The 18,587-nt window shown below is 41.8% G+C and overlaps 2 protein-coding genes and 1 non-coding gene across 13 annotated transcripts in view; 2 read left to right on the top strand and 1 right to left on the bottom strand.

Moving 5' to 3' along the window:
• Positions 1 to 1,909, bottom strand: part of kif1ab (kinesin family member 1Ab) — a 61,527-nt gene extending 59,618 nt beyond the window's left edge. For 10 of the 11 annotated variants that reach the window (XM_035422354.1, XM_035422357.1, XM_035422355.1 and 7 more), the window contains exon 1: positions 1,570 to 1,909. The gene's annotated coding sequence lies outside the window, so the exon portion shown is untranslated. The remainder of the gene's footprint in view (positions 1 to 1,569) is intronic. The other variant, XM_035422362.1, reaches the window with a different exon arrangement.
• A 10,569-nt stretch (positions 1,910 to 12,478) lies between these two features.
• On the top strand, positions 12,479 to 18,323 carry agxtb (alanine--glyoxylate and serine--pyruvate aminotransferase b). Its single transcript, XM_035420847.1, has 11 exons — positions 12,479 to 12,823; positions 13,394 to 13,586; positions 13,747 to 13,811; positions 15,009 to 15,109; positions 15,251 to 15,321; positions 15,469 to 15,553; positions 15,677 to 15,775; positions 16,455 to 16,524; positions 17,007 to 17,102; positions 17,611 to 17,739; positions 18,049 to 18,323. The coding sequence occupies exons 1-11, from the start codon at positions 12,554 to 12,556 to the stop codon at positions 18,154 to 18,156; spliced, it is 1,287 nt and encodes a 428-aa protein (XP_035276738.1). The 5' UTR covers positions 12,479 to 12,553; the 3' UTR covers positions 18,157 to 18,323.
• Positions 14,327 to 14,398, top strand: trnap-agg. Its single transcript has one exon. It is a non-coding gene; the product is annotated as a tRNA-Pro (tRNA).
• Positions 18,324 to 18,587: the final 264 nt, after the last annotated feature.

Below are 18,587 nucleotides of genomic sequence, written 5' to 3'. Positions count from 1 at the left end.
TGTTAAATTACAAGACATCCACCAAATGCCCACCTGTATCTGATGTCTCATATTATGATATGTCATGCACAGGTATGTACACCTGCGATGTGCAGAATTTATTTGTCTTAACGCTAGCCTATCTTCGGCAGTTGTATCATGTCCAAGGCTAGCCTATTTAGGTCAGCACAGTAAGATAGCTGGATGTTCATGTTCGATGTTTGCTTACTTAATCGACGGTACATCATTAAACTCATTACAACTTTGATTTTTAAAAATACATTTTTAATAAATATATCATCTTATGACAAATGTTTTCCTTTTGCTTTCATTCTATTTCCCCCCTCATATCGATGACAGCCTTTTCTGTCTGGTGAAATGGGCGCGTCTTCCCACAGAGAGAAGGCGAACCGCTTTTAATTTCGAGGTACATCACGACGTAAACAGCTTTACATTTGAATCCGTCTGATATGCGTTTCCATTCACCCATAAAGCCAAACATACATTTTATTATCTGTTCGTCTATTCCGTCTTATATCAATACATTTGTACGCGATAAAAGTCGAGGTGCACTGGCATACGCCTTTAATAAATATGTAGCACAATTCAATGCTGCAGCCACTGGAAAACTAATGTTTCGCATCTCGCTACTTGTACGGAGATGCATATATGTTTTCATAAATAATGCATCGTTTATCACACACAGAAATAACTCAGAATGTAGCCTACTAATTCACTTTGCATCACCAAATCGTCTGACGTGACGCCGTTGGAAACGTTGGAGTTGACAACTCAGCATATTGACCATAAAACCTCAGAGGTATTTAGATTCTGTCTTTCGATATTAAATTCCTGAGTAAACGTTTAAATCACGATAAGAAAAAACTAAGACAAAGCTGTGAATGGGAAAAGAAGACCGACGTTTTCATAGTCAATGTTTTAGTTCGATGATAAATAACAAACTAGGTGCCCCAGTTGTTTACCTGAGGGTACCCTGACGCCCTGACTCCAGGCTTGCCATCTCTACCTCCATTTTGAAATAAGAATAAATCTCAGAAACGTATATTATTTCGTAGGATGCAATAGCAAAATATCCCTGACTCTCTTTAATGTTTACGCCTATTTAAAATTAAAAACAGAACAGTCGAACTGAAATTCCAAATAGAGCTGCTGTTTTAACTCCCAACGAATGAATCTTTAAGGATTCGCATCTTGAAATCACACCAAAATAAATGATGTTATCCATATGAGCCCAGGCACAATGCAGATAGATTATTACTGCAAGCCATATTTGTCACACACAGTTTCCTTCTTCCCATTACACGACAGTGCATTTCAGTCGCTTAAAAACCATGGCATTTAAAGATAAAGGTCGCAACGCACAAACATATTTTCAGGGATACATCTGTCGCAGTACCCTTTATTATTCCTGGTTCCCAGCCCCGTACGATATGATATGAGATGTCGACAGTCCCTGGGTGGTCAGAAAAACTAACCCAACCTGTCATGATACCAACTACCAAATTTAGGCAACATGTAATCGTTAAAGTGATAATATCCTCCAGACACAAAGGAGAGGGACAGTCTTACCGTTCTGGTGTCACGATTCTGACTGCAGTGGGTTATTCTGTGAGGCGGCTCTCAGTCCAGCCTCTGCTCTTGCCTCCACTGCCTATTTCTGTTGGTTCCGCTGAACTGAGAGCCTCCCTTGTCCCCAGCAGCCGGGCAGGACGTACCCCAGGCAGATGATTACCCGGGGCGGGTGTACGCCAGATGTGCTGTGGGGCCTGGTACGGGGTGGTTCGCCAAAGGGACCGGGGAAGGGGGGGCAATGGATCCGGGGCGTTGCGTGCTCCACAATCCACAAGGCAGAATCGCTCTGTTGATTGACTAAGGCTGGGATGCTGCGCGGCACTGAGGCGATGACATCATCAACGAGGGAGGCAGCAGCATCAATGCTGCAGAGAGAAAGAGAGAGGGAGGGGAAGGGTGAGAGCGAGGCTGGGAGAGAGATGAGGGAGGGAGGGTGGAATGGAGCGAGCACCCCCAGAGAAATATTCTCATACAAAAAAAACAGCAATTTTATGCCAATGATCAGTATGGTGCAAGTGTGTCCGTCTGGCTAGAGTAGACAGAAGCGTTTGAGTAAGTCAACATAACTCTTTCTGTATCAAACCTAAATTGGTGTGCACTCTGGTGAACTGTCCCTGTGTTTCTCTAGGTGAAATGTGCACACGTTCAGAGAAAAGAATAATAGTCTAAGCTGTTGCTCCATGCAAATAATGTGAGGTGGTCCAGTTTGCGATAACAAGCCTGATTTAAATCAGTTTTAAAATATAATTTCTAAAAAATGGTATAATCAAAGCACAAAGTGTAAAAATATAAGCATTTATTAAAATAAAGTAAGTATGCTGCACAAAGCCTTTTACGTGTGTGTTTTTCCATATTTTCTCGCATGGCCACCATAAACGCTCATTAGCCTAATTCAGAGGGGAGTATTGCAAGCTCGCAGACCACGTCTACGGCGTAAAGCGCAGGCCATCGTACGGAGGATCGCTGCTTTCGGGAATTTTCCATGCAATGCGCGCATGATCATAGCCTATTCAAAAGCCTATCAAAATTTGACTTTGATATAAATCCCAGAAGCAGGAAAAATGCATACTTTGCATTTATTTTTCATTGTCTTTTTTGTTGCATTTATTTCTGTTTATAAGCGTTTATGGCTGTTCTTACACTCATTGTGGTACTGTACTTCGTTATTTTTTTTACACCCGTCTGTAATAAGAAGATTGAAAATGAACGCACCTTCTTTTTATTATAATTGATTGCAGTTAAAATAAAATCTAAAGTACTTATACAAATTATGAACAGACTGCTTTTATAAATAGAGTTTGATGATTAATGAAATATTTTGCGACAATCTATTTTTGGTACAATAAATGTAATAAGTAATAAACGTAATATCAACATAAAACAAAAAATGCAGAAATAATTAGCATTTGAGTTAAACGACTAATAACAATTAAAAATTCCTATATGTATTCGTTCATACTAATACAATTGAGCAGTCTAACATATCTTACTGGTGGATATTTTATAAACAGCTTGATCATGTATTGCTTTGTCCAGTATTTTTCAACATAAAATGATAACATTCGTGCAAAGAACATTTTATGGACAAGAACGGTACATATGCGGCATTGAATGAGTTGTGGGTTCGTCATGTTTTAAATCCACATATTTTGTCTACGTAGTCATGCCTATAGGGAAAAGTAAATAGTAAAAAAAAGTAAAACCTTTTTCAGCCAATCTTGATTTTCTGTAGGCTTAATATAATTTGCGGACCAATTACTAATCATGTGTGAGGTGCAAATCAGGTTTTACATCTTCTTCACCTTCACCTTCTATACATATTTTCTATTTACATTCTATATGTAGCCTACTGCAGATGTTACAACAGTGGAGAATGGGGATAGACTTGCAGTTTCGTTGCTTAGCGATGTCTATGAGTAAGCAATGCAAGTCAAACCTATGCTGATTGCTGGAACCTATGCTGGAACCAGGTGATAAATGATCGAAATAAGCATAATTATAACATGACGAAACCACAACTCGTCCAATCCCCGCCCAGTTAAGCCATGTCACTGTTGTGAATGACAAACTCCTGTGTTATAATGTCTTTTGTTTCACCAACACCCGAGTCATTTTAATGCAGTGAATAGTAACACTGTCATTTTATGATCTTTCATGATTTTATTTTGTTTAATAAAACTTCTAAATAATTTTAGTGATAGCATAGCATATATAAGATATTGAGCTACAGGTTTGATGGGAAATTAAAACTCATGTTTCACATAATAAACGTTTTGCAATGTTTTAATTTGGACAGAAGACAATTTTGAACAAATGTGAGCGTCCAGACTCAGTTTTTGAAAAAAAAAAAAGTGACAGCTGACTGCACCTCCAAAAGAACATCTTGTGAAAAACATCTGATTAATATATCATAATCCTCATCTTCCATTGCAGCCGCAGTCTACCGAAATTGGCAGTACACCCTGCACTACGCGCACGGCTCATAGAGCGAATGAAAAGAGGTCATTTGATTGGCTACTGATAAATCCAACTGCACCACACCCGCTGAAAATATATTCAGTATAAGCCAGCCCTGTTTCCAGGTGCCACGCAATGTTTTGCCTAGTGAACTCCTCGTCCTGTCACCTGGGGGGGGGGGGGGGGGGGGGGGGGGGGGACCAAGGATAGAGTGCAGACACAATCAACCCAGTAAGTCTGAACTCTCCAAGCTAACCTCTTTGACAGGGAACTTACTGCCGGCAACAACGGCTCCTTAATTTCTACTACAAATGATCCGATTTAAAACACTCGCAATACAGTACTAAGGATTTCGCTGTCAGGAATACTTGTAGAGGCAGATTTAGCTGAGCCGTTAAAGGCTGACCCTTACTAAGAAGCTGACTGCCTGAGCTAGAGCCATTATACTCAAAGAAAGCAGAAGTGTTATTATAATTGGTCATGCTCTGTTTTTTATAATCATTTTCCACTTCTTCCACTGCTCTTGACTATAGGCAGTGACTCTATTATACCCTATTGTCCAAATAGTAGCACAGGATAGAGCTAGCTCCATTTGGAAAAATAGCATATATGGCACCTGGGGAGACAGTGGATGTCTGAAGTATCACAAGGGGATGCTAAAGCAGCCAAATTGAGCCCACCCTATACCCTGACAGGACAAGGTCAGTTGTATCCAGCAGCTATGGACTCTGTTGGTTATTCATGTGGTTATTAATTCATTTTATTGGGAGATTTCTCATAAATGTATGCACCTCTATAGTAATTGTTTCCAATAAATGCCTTAAAATTCCATATCATATTCCACTTCTCCATATTCCTTCTCTTACCTCTCCCACTTCTCATCTGCCCATTTCTTTAGGAGACACTCCCCTACACCCTTCGCAGAGTGCCCGAAATCTTGGAGTTGTGCTGGACAACAGGCTGGCACTCTCTGAGAATATCGCGGCAACTACCCGGTCGTGCAGGTTCATCCTGTACAATATCCGCAGAATAAGACCACTCCTCACCAATTATTCCACACAGCTCCTGGTCCAGGCCATGATACTGTCACGTCTGGACTACTGCAACTCCCTCCTGGCTGGCCTCCCAGCATCAGCCACCAGACCCCTTCAGCTCATCCAGAATGCAGCAGCACGTTTGGTTTACAACCTCCCTCGTGACTCCCACGTCACTCCCCTCCTCATCTCCCTCCACTGGCTACCAGTGCAAGCTCGCATCCGGTTTAAGACACTGGTGCTTGCTTTCCAAGCAGTCAAGGGGTCAGCTCCTGGTTATCTGCAGAAGATGATCAGACCCTACAAGCCGGCCAGATCGCTCCGATCGGCTACTACAGGGCGGCTGATTCCTCCCCCTACACGAGCAGCAACAAGGTCTCGACTCTTTGCAGTTCTGGCCCCATGATGGTGGAACGATCTTCCAGTGGAGGTCAGAACAGCAGAGTGTCTGAGCACCTTCAAACGGAAACTCAAGACGCACCTCTTCTCTGTATACCTCTCTCCTCTTCCCTAAACCCTCTCCCATAACTACTAAAAAAAAAAAAAAAAAAAAAAAAAAAATTTTTGGTTCAGACTATCTTGTTTCTCCTTACTGTATGCTACTATAGTAAAGGCTTTTTATCTACATTTTATTCAATGGACTTAAGTGGACTTGATCCTGAGTTTGGTTACACTGTTGTAAGTCGCTCTGGATAAGAGCGTCAGCTAAATGCCTATAATGTAATGTAATGTAAAAAAATATTTACATTTTAAGAACAGTTTATATGTTGTTTTATTAAAAAGTTAATCAGCTCTGGAATTGCAGAAGAAAAAGATAGTCACGCTCTTGGCAAGCAAGGTATTCAGTGCATCTCCTTGCATTACGCCACAAAATGTAAGGAAATTGCGTGAAGACTGCCTGACCTTTTCTTTTCTGATTCGTCAGCCCGTTCTCATAATTGTCCCTCCTTGCTAATTTTCCCTTTGAATCCTCTGACTGCGTATTGATCAGTTCTGCAGTGGCCATACTTTAGAGAGGTGCACGTTCACGTGACCGCCCGTCACCTACGCCTTTGAAACAAGCCGCTGTGTGAGTCACAGTGAATGGCAAAATGATGACGTGCGGTTTGTGCAGAAAAAAGTGTGGCTGGGTCGAATCCATTGTTAATGTGGTTCAGTCACAATAGAGGGCAGTGGATGAGGACCGTCCGTCTGGTTCTAGAAGATACCATAGCTAGAACAGTCGAAAAGGGACACTTTTTTTAACACTGTGCGAAAGACAGACTCTGACCTCACTGCAGGTGCAGGCAGCACACCCCCCCCCCCCCCTTTTAACTGTCTGACACCCCATCCCCCTCCCCCTCCTCCTGTAACTGTCTCTAGCTTGTCTCTGTCTCTCCGGTCTGGCTCACATGATAAATGAGTGAGGTTTCTGAGGCTCCGGGATCTGGCGGGTGGGGACTGGAGCCATCTGATGGAAAAGGGAGCACAGAGCAGTTCCATTCAGACAAGCGGGGTGTGTGTGCATGCGTGCGTGTTTTTGTGTGTGTGTGTGTATGCACGTGTGTGTGTGCGTGTCAGTGTACATACTTGCCTTAATACGTGAAAAATAATTATATATAATTATCGTAATAATTATGATAGTTATGATGACAATAATATTCCATCATTATCACTGCAATAGAACTATCATCATAATTTTTATGATAACAAAACAACTCATAACAAAAATATTAATAATTATGCCACATAATTTATACTTTGATCCCAGTTTTAACAGATGTTCACATTGTCCTCTTTGCTCCTGATGTTGATGGATCCACAGTTCCCAGCAGCCCTTTCTCCTGGGCGCTCCTTAAGCCGGGAGACAGGAAAGAGCGCACGCCCTGCAGCCACGCGGCTGGGACAGCGGAAGTGATGGGCAGACGGGGTGGGGAGGTGCCGTTTTCTGACTCATCTCCTGACCGTCTCGTCTCAGCTAAGACGAACTGAACCCTGAATAATTTAGCAGCAGGAGGAACTCACGCTTTGATCATTTGACGCGCTTTCTTAAAGCAACGCACCACTGTTTCTCAGTCCAAGGAGGCAGAAACATCTGCATGCCTGCAAGTGCATTTGCCTCAAGTATTCAGAGAAGTACTGTTCAAAAATTCAAGACTTCCCAATATTCCCCTTGAGGTTTATACATGTAATAATTCATACAATTTTTACATAACGAGGTAATAAGTTGATGAATTCCATGTGCATTTATTTCAGCAGAAATTAATAATGGATTCAGTTTGATGAAATTTACCGAATGAATCTACATTAGAGAGACTGATTCATGGGGAGGGGCATGATGATGCCATTGATCAGATTCATTTATCATCCTTGCCAGAAATCTGATGAAACGGGCATAAAACAGAAGCTGGGTAATGACTCACATGGAGTTGAGTCTGCCCATGACTCCCACAGCATAAACCCAGTCCCCAAACCACTCCCTCACTGATAGTGGCATATTTATTGTGTAGATCCAGCTGTGACTGGCTGGGCCCTGTTCATTCACAGCTGAACTGCATGCACTGAAGAGACAGAGGCAGGTACAGGCCAACAATCTTATTACTCTGACCGTACACTGACAAATATTTTACTCGAGACCTTGAAAATTGCAGGGCGGGCAGTCAGACACAGCAAAAATGAAATCACAAAGAGGGGCTAGCAGTAATGTGGCGAGGAGACAGAGACAGCATTCACCCTGCCCTCAATCTCATAAAGGAGGGCGAAATTGCACCTGATCCCAGTCTAAAAATCAGGAGCCTTCTCATGAGAGAGGGAAAATCTTTTATTTATTGTGACGGTAAAAAATGTGCTACACACTCCCCCTGCTGGTAAGAACCCATAAATGTGTAATCCATAAATTTTTTCATTTTGGCTGTAGTGTCGACCAAGCAGATGCCATCTCTAAAGGGTCTGGAAAGGGAACTTACAGTTTCTGAATTCGGTGTTCTGTAGGGGTTGAGTTGGCATGAATCACCAACTCAAATTAGAGCCCCGCATACACAAGATCATGATTCATCAGAAGAACTCACTGCCTTCAGTTAATTAGCAGAGCACATTCTCAGAAGTTGGGCAGACTTATCTCACATCTGTGTCAAACTATAAGGTTCTACTGCAGCTGTAGTACTGATATTTATATCAATATTTCACAGGGATTCAGCCATAACGGACATTTGCCTGATTTTAATCAACATATGTATTTGATTCTAAATTAACTGCCAGGGTTCACAAACACAATCTGCAAGTACAGCAATCCCCATACTCAATAAACATGGCAAACTGTATCTGTGAAGAATATCTATGCACAGTCAAAGTTATGGACTGAGTGAATCCAGGCCACTCTCTCAAATGCGATAGGAAAATCTTCATCTGTGAAAAAAGTTGTGACTGCTTGAGCTTGCCACTTTGACACAGAAATGTCCAGCATTCAGACACCTTGAATTTCCGTCACTCAGTAATCAGGTGAATATTCAACAGCAAAATTGCCTGAGGGAAAACATCAAAATGGATCATCTGCAAGTAAATGGAAATACAGTAGTTTGTTGTTATTAACTTGACCCCAGGTTTATCATTTTAGGTTCGTGAGACTGTAACTGTAACAGATATTTGCAAACTATGCTTCATGACTTTATTCCATTTAAAACTTTAACTTTTGCCATTCACAGTAGCCAGCCCTACCATGATATATGCCCTTACATTTCTCAAGAACCTCAATCTGGCAGCACAGGATGTTTTAAAGAATTTGGACAAACCGGGTAATACTATTGACTACAAAGTAGTGAACGAACCGAACTCTTCACTTGTGGAAGAGATACGGGGCATCTGTGATGGGTCAGTAACACCGTGGACAGTCTACCATTAGGACACAGCCCTGTCCCCTCTCCCTGATAGTACTGCCTTCAACCTGGGGTCAGAGATAAGAGTTTGCAATACACCACTCATTCCAACTGACCGTCTGACACAGCCATATGTCCTATACTCTGAACCAGATGAGGCTGTACAGATGATTAACATTCACCTACCCCTAGGCTTCTCCAGCATCAAGCCCTGGAAAAGCCCTGGACAAGCCATGGACAAGCCACTGAAAAGCCCAACAGCCCACTTCTCACTCACTGGAGTGAACAACCCTCACCAAAAGGATTTCACGGGCCTTGTAAATGCAGAGTTCTAGTAGCACTCAGAGAGTTAACAAGCCCCACGACTCTCCAGCAAACATTACCCCAGGACAGATTACCTAACTCCCCCTTTTAAAGCCAAATTTGGGAGTTCCCCTTGGTCTTTCTCCTCTCTATGGTAGGTGTTGGGCTCCACCACAGTACAAAGGCTACACACAGTTGAATGCATCGTACTTATTTACAAGCCAGTCTACTTATTGACTGTGGAGCAGGAGAGGTTGGGGTCAAAGTCCTTGCATCGACATGCGTACTAGACTGGATATAGCCACTTCTCACGAAAGTGAGAGTGTTGTCAGACAAATACAACTTGTTTTTTCCTGTTGAATCGATTCTTTTAGCGGATAACACATCTGTTACCCTCTAAACAACATCCTCTGAATTTCTTTTCGTCTGTTTACTGCTGTTGATGTCCGCCCCTCTTTCTTCCAATGGCATCAGACATAGGAACAAGAGCAAGAGCACTTGCATTTGGCTGTAGTTCATTTCAATACCTCAAATGCGTTCATTATGAACCTGCCAACTGTTGCCACAATGGTTAACAGTAGCCTCATCTGAGGAAGAAGGGAGTTTCAGTCAGCAGAGTACTCGCCATCTCAACAAGCAATAGCCCTTGGTAAATGGTAAATGGACTGCATTTATATAGCGCTTTTATCCAAAGCACTTTACAATTGATGCCTCTCATTCACCCATTTACACACACACTCACACATTAACGGTGAAAGGCTGCCATGCAAGGTACCAATCAGCTCATTGGGAACAATTGGTTGGTAGGTGTCTTGCTCAGGGACACTTTGACACGCCCAGGACTGCAACCCTCCGACTGCCAGATAAACGCTCTTACCTCCTGAGCCATGTCGCCCCTATCAACCAGATCTTCTGGTTGATAAGGCACCTACGGTCTATAGTCCTCAAGCACAATGACTGTACATCTCAACTGATGGACAGTAGGGGCAAGACAGCATGCTAGTCAGCTCCTCAGTTGATAGAAGACATTATAGTGGTGTGACAGACAGGCAGATCTTAAAAATGTGAATGAAGAAGTGAGTTTTAATAATGAGGCATCTGTATTTGTGTTTAAATACATTTTTTACACATTTACACACTTCCTTGTGAAATTCTTTTCACTTAAACATTACATTTGATGGGTTTTCATTTGTGGGAGACCTTGTGTTGTAGCATAAGTGTGTAAGCACCGTATGTGCTTCAGGTCTTTCTGCTCTCTGCCACAGCCAGTCTGAGGCACTTTTCCCCTACATTATATGGAAACTTTGTCAGGGCGGTGGAAAGCATGGTGCGGTGTGCAAAAAGGAGTGGTCGTGTCTGAAACAGCTTAGTTGGCTACTATTAAGTATATAAGTTGAGTAGGCTGGATGAGAAAGTTAAGTAGGCAAAATTTTCTTTTTCTTAAAATTAATGTAGGTTGAAAAAATTTAAACCACAGAATGGGATGGTTTCGTTGTCTTGACCCAGTTGTGCAAAGACATAGATTGAGCAGGAGGAAGCAAGGTTGCGTATCATTCATCACAGTCACCTGACTTAAATTCAATTGAGAGCCTTCACCATAGTGAATTTTCAGACCCCAGGGAACCTTACATGATCTCTGGACACTTGTAACCTGTAACAGGAAAGTGCTCTAGACAGCCTGAAGCAAAATCAAGGTTTGCATAATCATTCCTTTTATTCAGCTTAAAATTATTTTTTGATTACAACTGTATGCTTGGAAAACTCAAAATAACTTCTTTTTCTTCTTATGGGCTGAGCAAATCTTTCTTTTTGTATGTCTCACGGACACAGCCATTTAGCTTCTTTATGCCCCACATTATTCCAATGTAAGCTATTTACAGAATATGATACATAGAGCATCTGCTGATAATAATGTACTGTACATATAGAATTTAAAGTACTACACTTGTCTGTAATGTTCTCGGGGATGGTGACACGGGCCTTGGGGCGTCACACTACCTCCCTCCTGAACCACTAATTCCATACGACCACAAAACTATGATGTCCGTTCCTAAAGAGAAAACATTCTTATCGCCAACTAGGCAGCACTAGACTGCATGTTCTGGGTCACGGATGGCTGTGTGCAAACAGCTGGTTATAAATTACCCAACTGCCCCCTCTCCCCCCTGTTACCCTGTTCTATGTTCTGTGTCACTCATAACATTGATCTCAAAGATGTACTACATTCATACACAGTACCACAGCACTGGTTTATTATCCAAACTGTTTCTCCAGTGGCTCTTGAGGTTCTTATTTCAGCAGACTATAACAAGCATATTCAACCTGCCATCGTAAACCCCATTGTTGCAATATATAATAATAATAATGATGATAAAATTGTATGAATCTGCTAGGCACTGTGCATCCATGTTTAGTATTCATTGTTGTGTGTGTGTGTGTGTGTGTGTGGGTGTGTGCGTTTGTGTGTGTGCATGCGTGCATGCATTTGTGTGTGTGCGTATGTGTGTGCGCGTGTGTGCATCCTGCTCTGCCAATCACATCCCAAGTCCCTATAAGAGGGCAGACTCACCAGTTACCTTAATAACTGCAGGCCAAATTGACAGTAGGAAGATCAACAGAGCATCTTTTGTACGAAACCAAACTCTGAGGATATGATAGTACTAAGAGGGAAGGTGACAATCTCTCATTAGGCAACCGATCAATGGTACCATTGATCAAAGCAATCTCATCACCATACAAAGGTCACAAAATTGATCCCTCCACAGGCAAACATCATTACGTTCATACGTCTGTGAATCCCGTGATAAAGTGCATCGCTAACAAATCACAACAAACCAGATAACCTGTTTCTGCATTAATAACTCCATCTGTTAAACTTACTATGGCATCCCAAACAGGTATGAAGCATTCCACCACACAGTGTATCTTCAAAAACCAGTAACTGTGGGAATATGTTAATAATGACATCTTCTCAGCTCTGTTAATCTTTAAAAACCAAACTGTGGTTGTAAAGTTTAGCATCAAGTTACAGTTTTGTGTTCATTTAACTGGTAAATCTGTGTCTTGTCATTTATTGTAATATTTGTAAATAAACAAATATAATTTTTGGCGAGACATTCAGAACACTGTATCAGAACAAACTAACGTCCATAATGACTCTTCGATTACGTTGCCAGTTTTTCCCAAAACACTCCCCCAAAACAGTGACGTTCACAAATCGGTGCGCTCGAGGTCAAAGACCTGTTTGTTTTAAAACTTGGGCAAAAACCAGACTTACATTTAGTGAGTGGATCTTCGTTGCAGTCGTGATACCCGCAGCGGCGAACCAAAGCAACGATGAAGAGGGCTCTGTTTTGCAGGGGCGCGCTTCTGGCGCAGCAGGTTGCATTGGAGAGTTCACTGCCAGCAGCGATTTCGCCGGCTCTGATGCCTCGCTTCCACCGCGCTATGTCGTCCGTCTCTATCCCCCCGCCTCAGTGCCTGCTTAGACCCCTTGAGGCTCCTTTTCGTTACCTGTTTGGGCCGGGGCCATCCAATGTGCCCCCGCGCATTCTGGCCGCAGGGGGGAGACCAATTATTGGTCATATGCATCCAGAAATGTTTGAGGTATCTATTTTTTTCGATATTTTTACAGGTAGATTAGTTATAACATAACTAGTATATTATGAACACATTTGACAAGTAAAATGTTTAATACGGATGTACAGCCAGCCTTGCTATTAAGACTAGTATGATAAAAACAGTGAACTTACAAAACTGAATAGTTTTACGTAGGTTGTGTTCTGTTTCAGTAAAACTGTTTATTTTAATTCCGTTAATATTACCAGTATGTGTTTTTGCTTGCTTACATTTGGACGTGGATCCAAAGAACAGGAAATCCTATATCGTAAATGCTGTAGTACTAAGTATCAAACAATAGTTTTACTGTTTTGTTAAATAACGCAGAATGGTCAGTGGAAGACCATGGTTTGACACATCCTTGAGAACACGTTGCTGTAAGTTGTTTACAGTAATATGTGCCAAGAATAGCGCATTATATTAAGTTTAAATTGTGCTTTGAAATATTACTCAGCCAATAATAATAATAATAATACACGTTCATAAATCATCATATTAAATAATAAATATGCATATGTATATTTATAGTCATGCCAATGCGTTGTTCTGCTGTTGCAGATTATGAATGACATCAAGAAGGGAATACAGTACGCCTTCCAGACAGAGAATAACATGACGATTGCCATGAGCGGGTCTGGGCACACAGCCATGGAATGCGCCGTCTTCAACACCGTGGAGCCAGGAGAGACCGTTCTCGTAGCTATCAATGGAATCTGGGGAGAGCGCGTAGCTGAAATCGCTGGCAGAATGGGTAAAGTGTATTTCACAACATTTCTTGTTAATATATTTAGCTATTGGTTTCTTATTTTCCCTATTTTGGCAGTGGAATTCATTTTCTTAAAACCAGTATAATTCTTTTTCGTCATAAAATCGTCATAAAACTTTAATGAATCTTTTTTCCTTGGCAACAGGTGCCAATGTTCACACTATGGTGAAAGCTCCAGGTGGTTACTTTACCAACCAAGAAATTGAGCAGGTAATGTCTTCAGGATTGTCACTACAATAATAATTATAATGATGAGCAATATCTTGATACATTTTTCTTAAACAACAGCTACTCACCCACCACCCCATCCCCAAACATATACAGCTTCAGAATGTATTCACCCCCTTGAACCTTTTCACATTTTGTCTTATTACAGCTTTACATTTTCATGTACTGAAATATTTCCTCCAATCACAAACACAAGAAATTCAACACATTTGCATTTGCCAGTCTTTTTTTATACCATTCTCTAGCTTTTTGCTTCATAACAACTTTGTCTCAAAGTTTCATGGGCAGTTCCTTGGTCTTCATGACAGCGTGACTAGTCCGATCTGATGTTTTAGTTATGGGACCTTTGGTATTTGGTACTAACTAACTCTGCAATCTGGCTTATTCTGGATTCAAAATCAGCAAAGGTAGACTTCATTCACTTTTTGATTTAATGGGATCGCTCAGAAAATCTGCTACACTAAGGACAGTTTAGGTTGTTCTTCACCTTGTATGTTGGCTCGTTGGTCTAGGGGTATGATTCTCGCTTAGGGTGCGAGAGGTCCCGGGTTCAAATCCCGGACGAGCCCTGTTTTAAAAGATTAACAAAAAGAACTATAAGAGCAATTTCAGGTTGAGTTCTGTTGGTACAGCGAGGGCGCATCAATCGAAATTAGCAAAAGGAATGTTTCACACACAGAGTAGTCACTTGGTGGAATAGCTTGGCAGGTCATGTAGTAGAGGCAGGAAACTCCCAGAAGAGGGCGTTTTCAACACCATGCTTGATATTGTGCAAGATACTATCTAGTTTGTAGGTAAACTGAGCTCTAGATACTAGGTACTAGGTACTTTAGTGGTATGTAGGATAAAGGCGAGCAAGTTGGGCTGAATGGCCTGTTCTCATCATTATGTTATAATATTATGTTACTATTTCATTTTGACATTATAGAGAGCTACTTAAATAGTCATTGAAAACAATCATATTCAAATATATTTTGATTTGACTTTGCAACACTGTATTACTGCCCATTGTCCTTTGCCATAGTGTTTGTATGGTTGTCTCTTTGCAATCCACACAGCTCCTCTTGGGCAGTCCAATCAAATAGCTGCTTTAGTACATTATGGTTATGAGTGATTGATTGAATAATTAACCAGACGTGACATCATGGACTAAGCTGTTACCCTTCCCTCTCTCTACAGGCCCTGGCCAAGCACAAGCCTGTGCTCTTCTTCCTAACACACGGCGAATCCTCTGCGGGCATCGCCCACCCCGTCGATGGCATCGGAGACCTGTGCCGCCAGTGAGCTGCATTCTTAGACCCGCCCATATCACTCATCCAGCCCGTGAAGGTTCAAGTGACGTTCACGTCTGCTGCGTCCTCGCTGTTACGACACGGCTGCCCGTTCTGTGAAGTTTGCTCAGACTTTGTTTCCCTTCTCAGGCACAACTGCTTGTTCTTAGTGGACTCGGTGGCATCTTTGGGTGGTGCACCCCTTTACATGGACAAGCAAAGTAAGTCCAGGGTATCTACTCATTTTTACCAGGGAGGCCCTTGTATGGTCCAACCCTCACGTCTGTATTAGCTTGTGGTAGGACTTTTCATGCACGTACGCACAAGTATCACCTCATGCCCGTATGCCTGTGTCCATGTGTGCGTAGAAATTGATATCCTGTACACCGGCTCCCAGAAGGCTTTGAATGCCCCTCCAGGGACCGCCCCCATCTCCTTTAATGAAAGAGCATGGTACGAGGGTCTGACAAAATCGCATACATAATCACTGGAGTGACTTTGCATTTGAGACTCTAAGCGTGGCAGCATGACACTGTGGACATAAATCTCTGTTGTCTTCACCCTCTGCTCTTACAGTGAGAAGATGTTCAACCGGAAAACGAAGCCAGTGTCCTATCTCCTGGACATGACTTACTTGTCCAATTATTGGGGCTGTGACGGCAAACCGGCAAGAATGTAAGACCTGCTCACGTGTAGAACGTGTTATGACGTCCCTAAGCAGATAGGTGTGTTTGCTGAGCCAAAAGATCAAGGTCTCTAGCATGGAGCCCAAAGGGACTGAAAAAAAACTTCACAGGGTTCAGTGGGTGATTTTGTAAGCGTGTCCTGTTGCGCAAACAGACGCAACTCCCCAAGTGCTTCAAAATCATCCACAAAGATTTATTAGGATTATGCTCTGTTAGCAATCAGCACTCCTCATCCGTGTTACCTAAACACACGCTCTGTAACCACTTCTGGGATTGCACCAAGAAGTGGTTACAGAACTAAGTTCTGAGGAAACATTTACAGCAGACATTAAAGCAGGGGGTCCTACACTGGGGTTCAGGATAAAGGAGTCTCAGAGTGTCCACAGCAAAATGGAAAAAAGAAGAAAAAAAATCATATTTAAGAATATTCAGTTTTTACTGTATGTCTGCCTTTCATAAAGTTTATACCACACTGTCAAACTAAACTGTCCCTGTCTGGTTCCCACAGCCTTCGTAATATTGGGAACATTGCTATTCAGTATTTTGTAATGCATTACATATGCACAGGAAATCAACAGCCTAAAATGCTGGGTGAATATTTTGGGGGACATTGAGATAAAAACAAATTTGAAAACTTATGCAGTAAACCGCTTTCCTTTACCTTCTAGATACCACCACACAGGGCCTGTGTCTGGCTTCTTTGCTCTGAGAGAGAGCCTGGCTATCCTTGCAGAGAAGGTATGAAGGAAAGCTGTCATCCCAGCCTTCATCTGTTAAGAACAAGCAGAGAGGAAATACTAGATTAACCAGATTGTCAGAATAAATATATTTAAATGTACTGTGTGCTGGCAAACCACAAATGGACTTTCTATATCCTATATTGAGCATTCAGGAGCCTTGAAATACATATCTGGTCCCCAGAAAGCCAAGTTCTCTGCTGAAAAGTACACTCAACCACAATTTTCCTATTTATTTTATTAATGAGAGTTAAACAAACTTTATATGACAAAATGCTCATGTCCTCATCATGGCTATGCATTCACCCTATGCATGTGCAGCGCAAATAAAATAACCCCTGTGGCAATTTCCAAAAGAGCCATTTAAATGGCAGGATATTTGACAGGGCGAGATGGTGAGATTTGTTTGTATAGCAGCCGCAACCTCTGTTATATAACGGGGCAGTGCCAGTATTTGTTTTGAGCACCTGTATGCTTCCTTAGGGCCTAGAGAACTCATGGCGACATCACAAGGAGGTGGCAGAGCACCTGTATAAAGGCCTGGAGGATCTGGGTCTCAAGCTATTCATTCCAGACAAAGTAAGTCCCACAACAGAGAGACAGTGGAGTAATTTGGGCTTGAAGTAAATAGCCAGTTTGGGATGTGTAATGGGATATAGACCGGCAATATCCAAAATCCAGGCTAGATCAAGTTTTTCCTGTTGATATCTTGGGTTGCATCCACCCAATACACACTAGATATGTCTTAATGAAAACAGGCATTTAAATTGAATTGAAAATAAGATAAATAGAGTAGAAATAGTGCAGTAAAAAACATAACAGACATAACATAACATAACATAAACATTGTTGCACTATGTTTATGTTATGTTATGTTATGTCTGTTATGTTTTTTACTGCACTATTTCTACTCTATTTATCTTATTTTATGTTCACTGTTACGCACCACCTGACCAAAACAAATTCCTTGTATGTGTAAACCTACTTGGCAATAAACCCGATTCTGATTCTGATTCTGATTCTGATTCTGAATTCATTCGCGAGAATCATTAGCAATTTTGACAGACATGTGTGATTTGTCTTCCAGAGCCTGAGGTTGCCATCGGTCACCACTATTGCCATTCCCTCGGGGTACAACTGGAGGGAGATTGTAGCTTACATGATGAAACACCACCAGATGGAAATCACAGGAGGCCTGGGGCCCTCTGTGGGCTTGGTGAGGATAAGGGCAAACTGAGACTGTGTGTGTGTGTGTGTGTGTGTGTGTGTGTGTGTGAGTGTGTATGCGTATACGCGTGTGTGTGCACGTGGAGGGGATTAATTACTCATACAGGTCACAGAGAAACTGTGTTCAGCTATGTTCCCTGTAATAACTTGTCTCTTAATGGATGAGTTGAATTTGACAAACTTGCTAACAGATAACATTGCTGCAAGATTGCCGAGAACATTGAAGCCAAAGTTATGGCGACGTTCCGTGTTTTGCGCACGCTGCCAGACCGATCCCTTCTCTCGCTGTGTCACACAGGTGCTGCGTGTGGGTCTCATGGGATACAACTGCAGCAAGGCCAACGCTGACATGGTTTTGGCGGCGCTCGGCGACGCTCTGAAGAACTGTCACAAGAGCAAGGCGTAGAGAGAACTTTTGTTTCATGAGCAAAAGAAAGTGATGATCCGAAACAGTCTGCCCCAGGGGCGAGTGGGGAGAAATCTCTTCTCAGGATTTTTTTGTATATAAAAACTGTGGGCGTTGGCAAGCACTGAGAACATTGAACACAAAATAAAATAAGAGTAAAACATTTTCACATGTAGTGGTTCACCAGTTGAATTCACATTTTGTGTTTGGATCAATATGTCAGCACAACACCCTTGCAAAAAATTTAAATAAAATGTATAACTCTGTTGGATTTCCATTTCTTTTTGAATATTTTTTTCTTTTTTGAATTTTCCATCAAGATCATCAAGAACATAACTCATAATAATTTTGTTCTTTAATCTTAGAAACATTACAAAAAACACTTCAGCAGCAGCGCACAAACTGGGTCGCGACATAATGTTAGGGTGATA

The sequence above is a fragment of the Anguilla anguilla genome, chromosome 6 (assembly GCF_013347855.1).
Source record: "Anguilla anguilla isolate fAngAng1 chromosome 6, fAngAng1.pri, whole genome shotgun sequence".
NCBI lineage: Eukaryota > Metazoa > Chordata > Actinopteri > Anguilliformes > Anguillidae > Anguilla > Anguilla anguilla.
Note: the sequence above shows the minus strand (reverse complement) of the source record. Positions and strands in the feature narration are given on the sequence as shown.

Coding starts and splice junctions, on each gene's coding strand:
- agxtb (XM_035420847.1), top strand. CDS start 12,554: ATGAAGAGGGCTCTGTTTTGCAGGGGCGCGCTTCTGGCGCAGCAGGTT. Junction 13,587..13,746: donor TGAAATCGCTGGCAGAATGG/GTAAAGTGTATT, acceptor CCTTGGCAACAG/GTGCCAATGTTCACACTATG. Junction 15,554..15,676: donor TCCTTTAATGAAAGAGCATG/GTACGAGGGTCT, acceptor CTGCTCTTACAG/TGAGAAGATGTTCAACCGGA.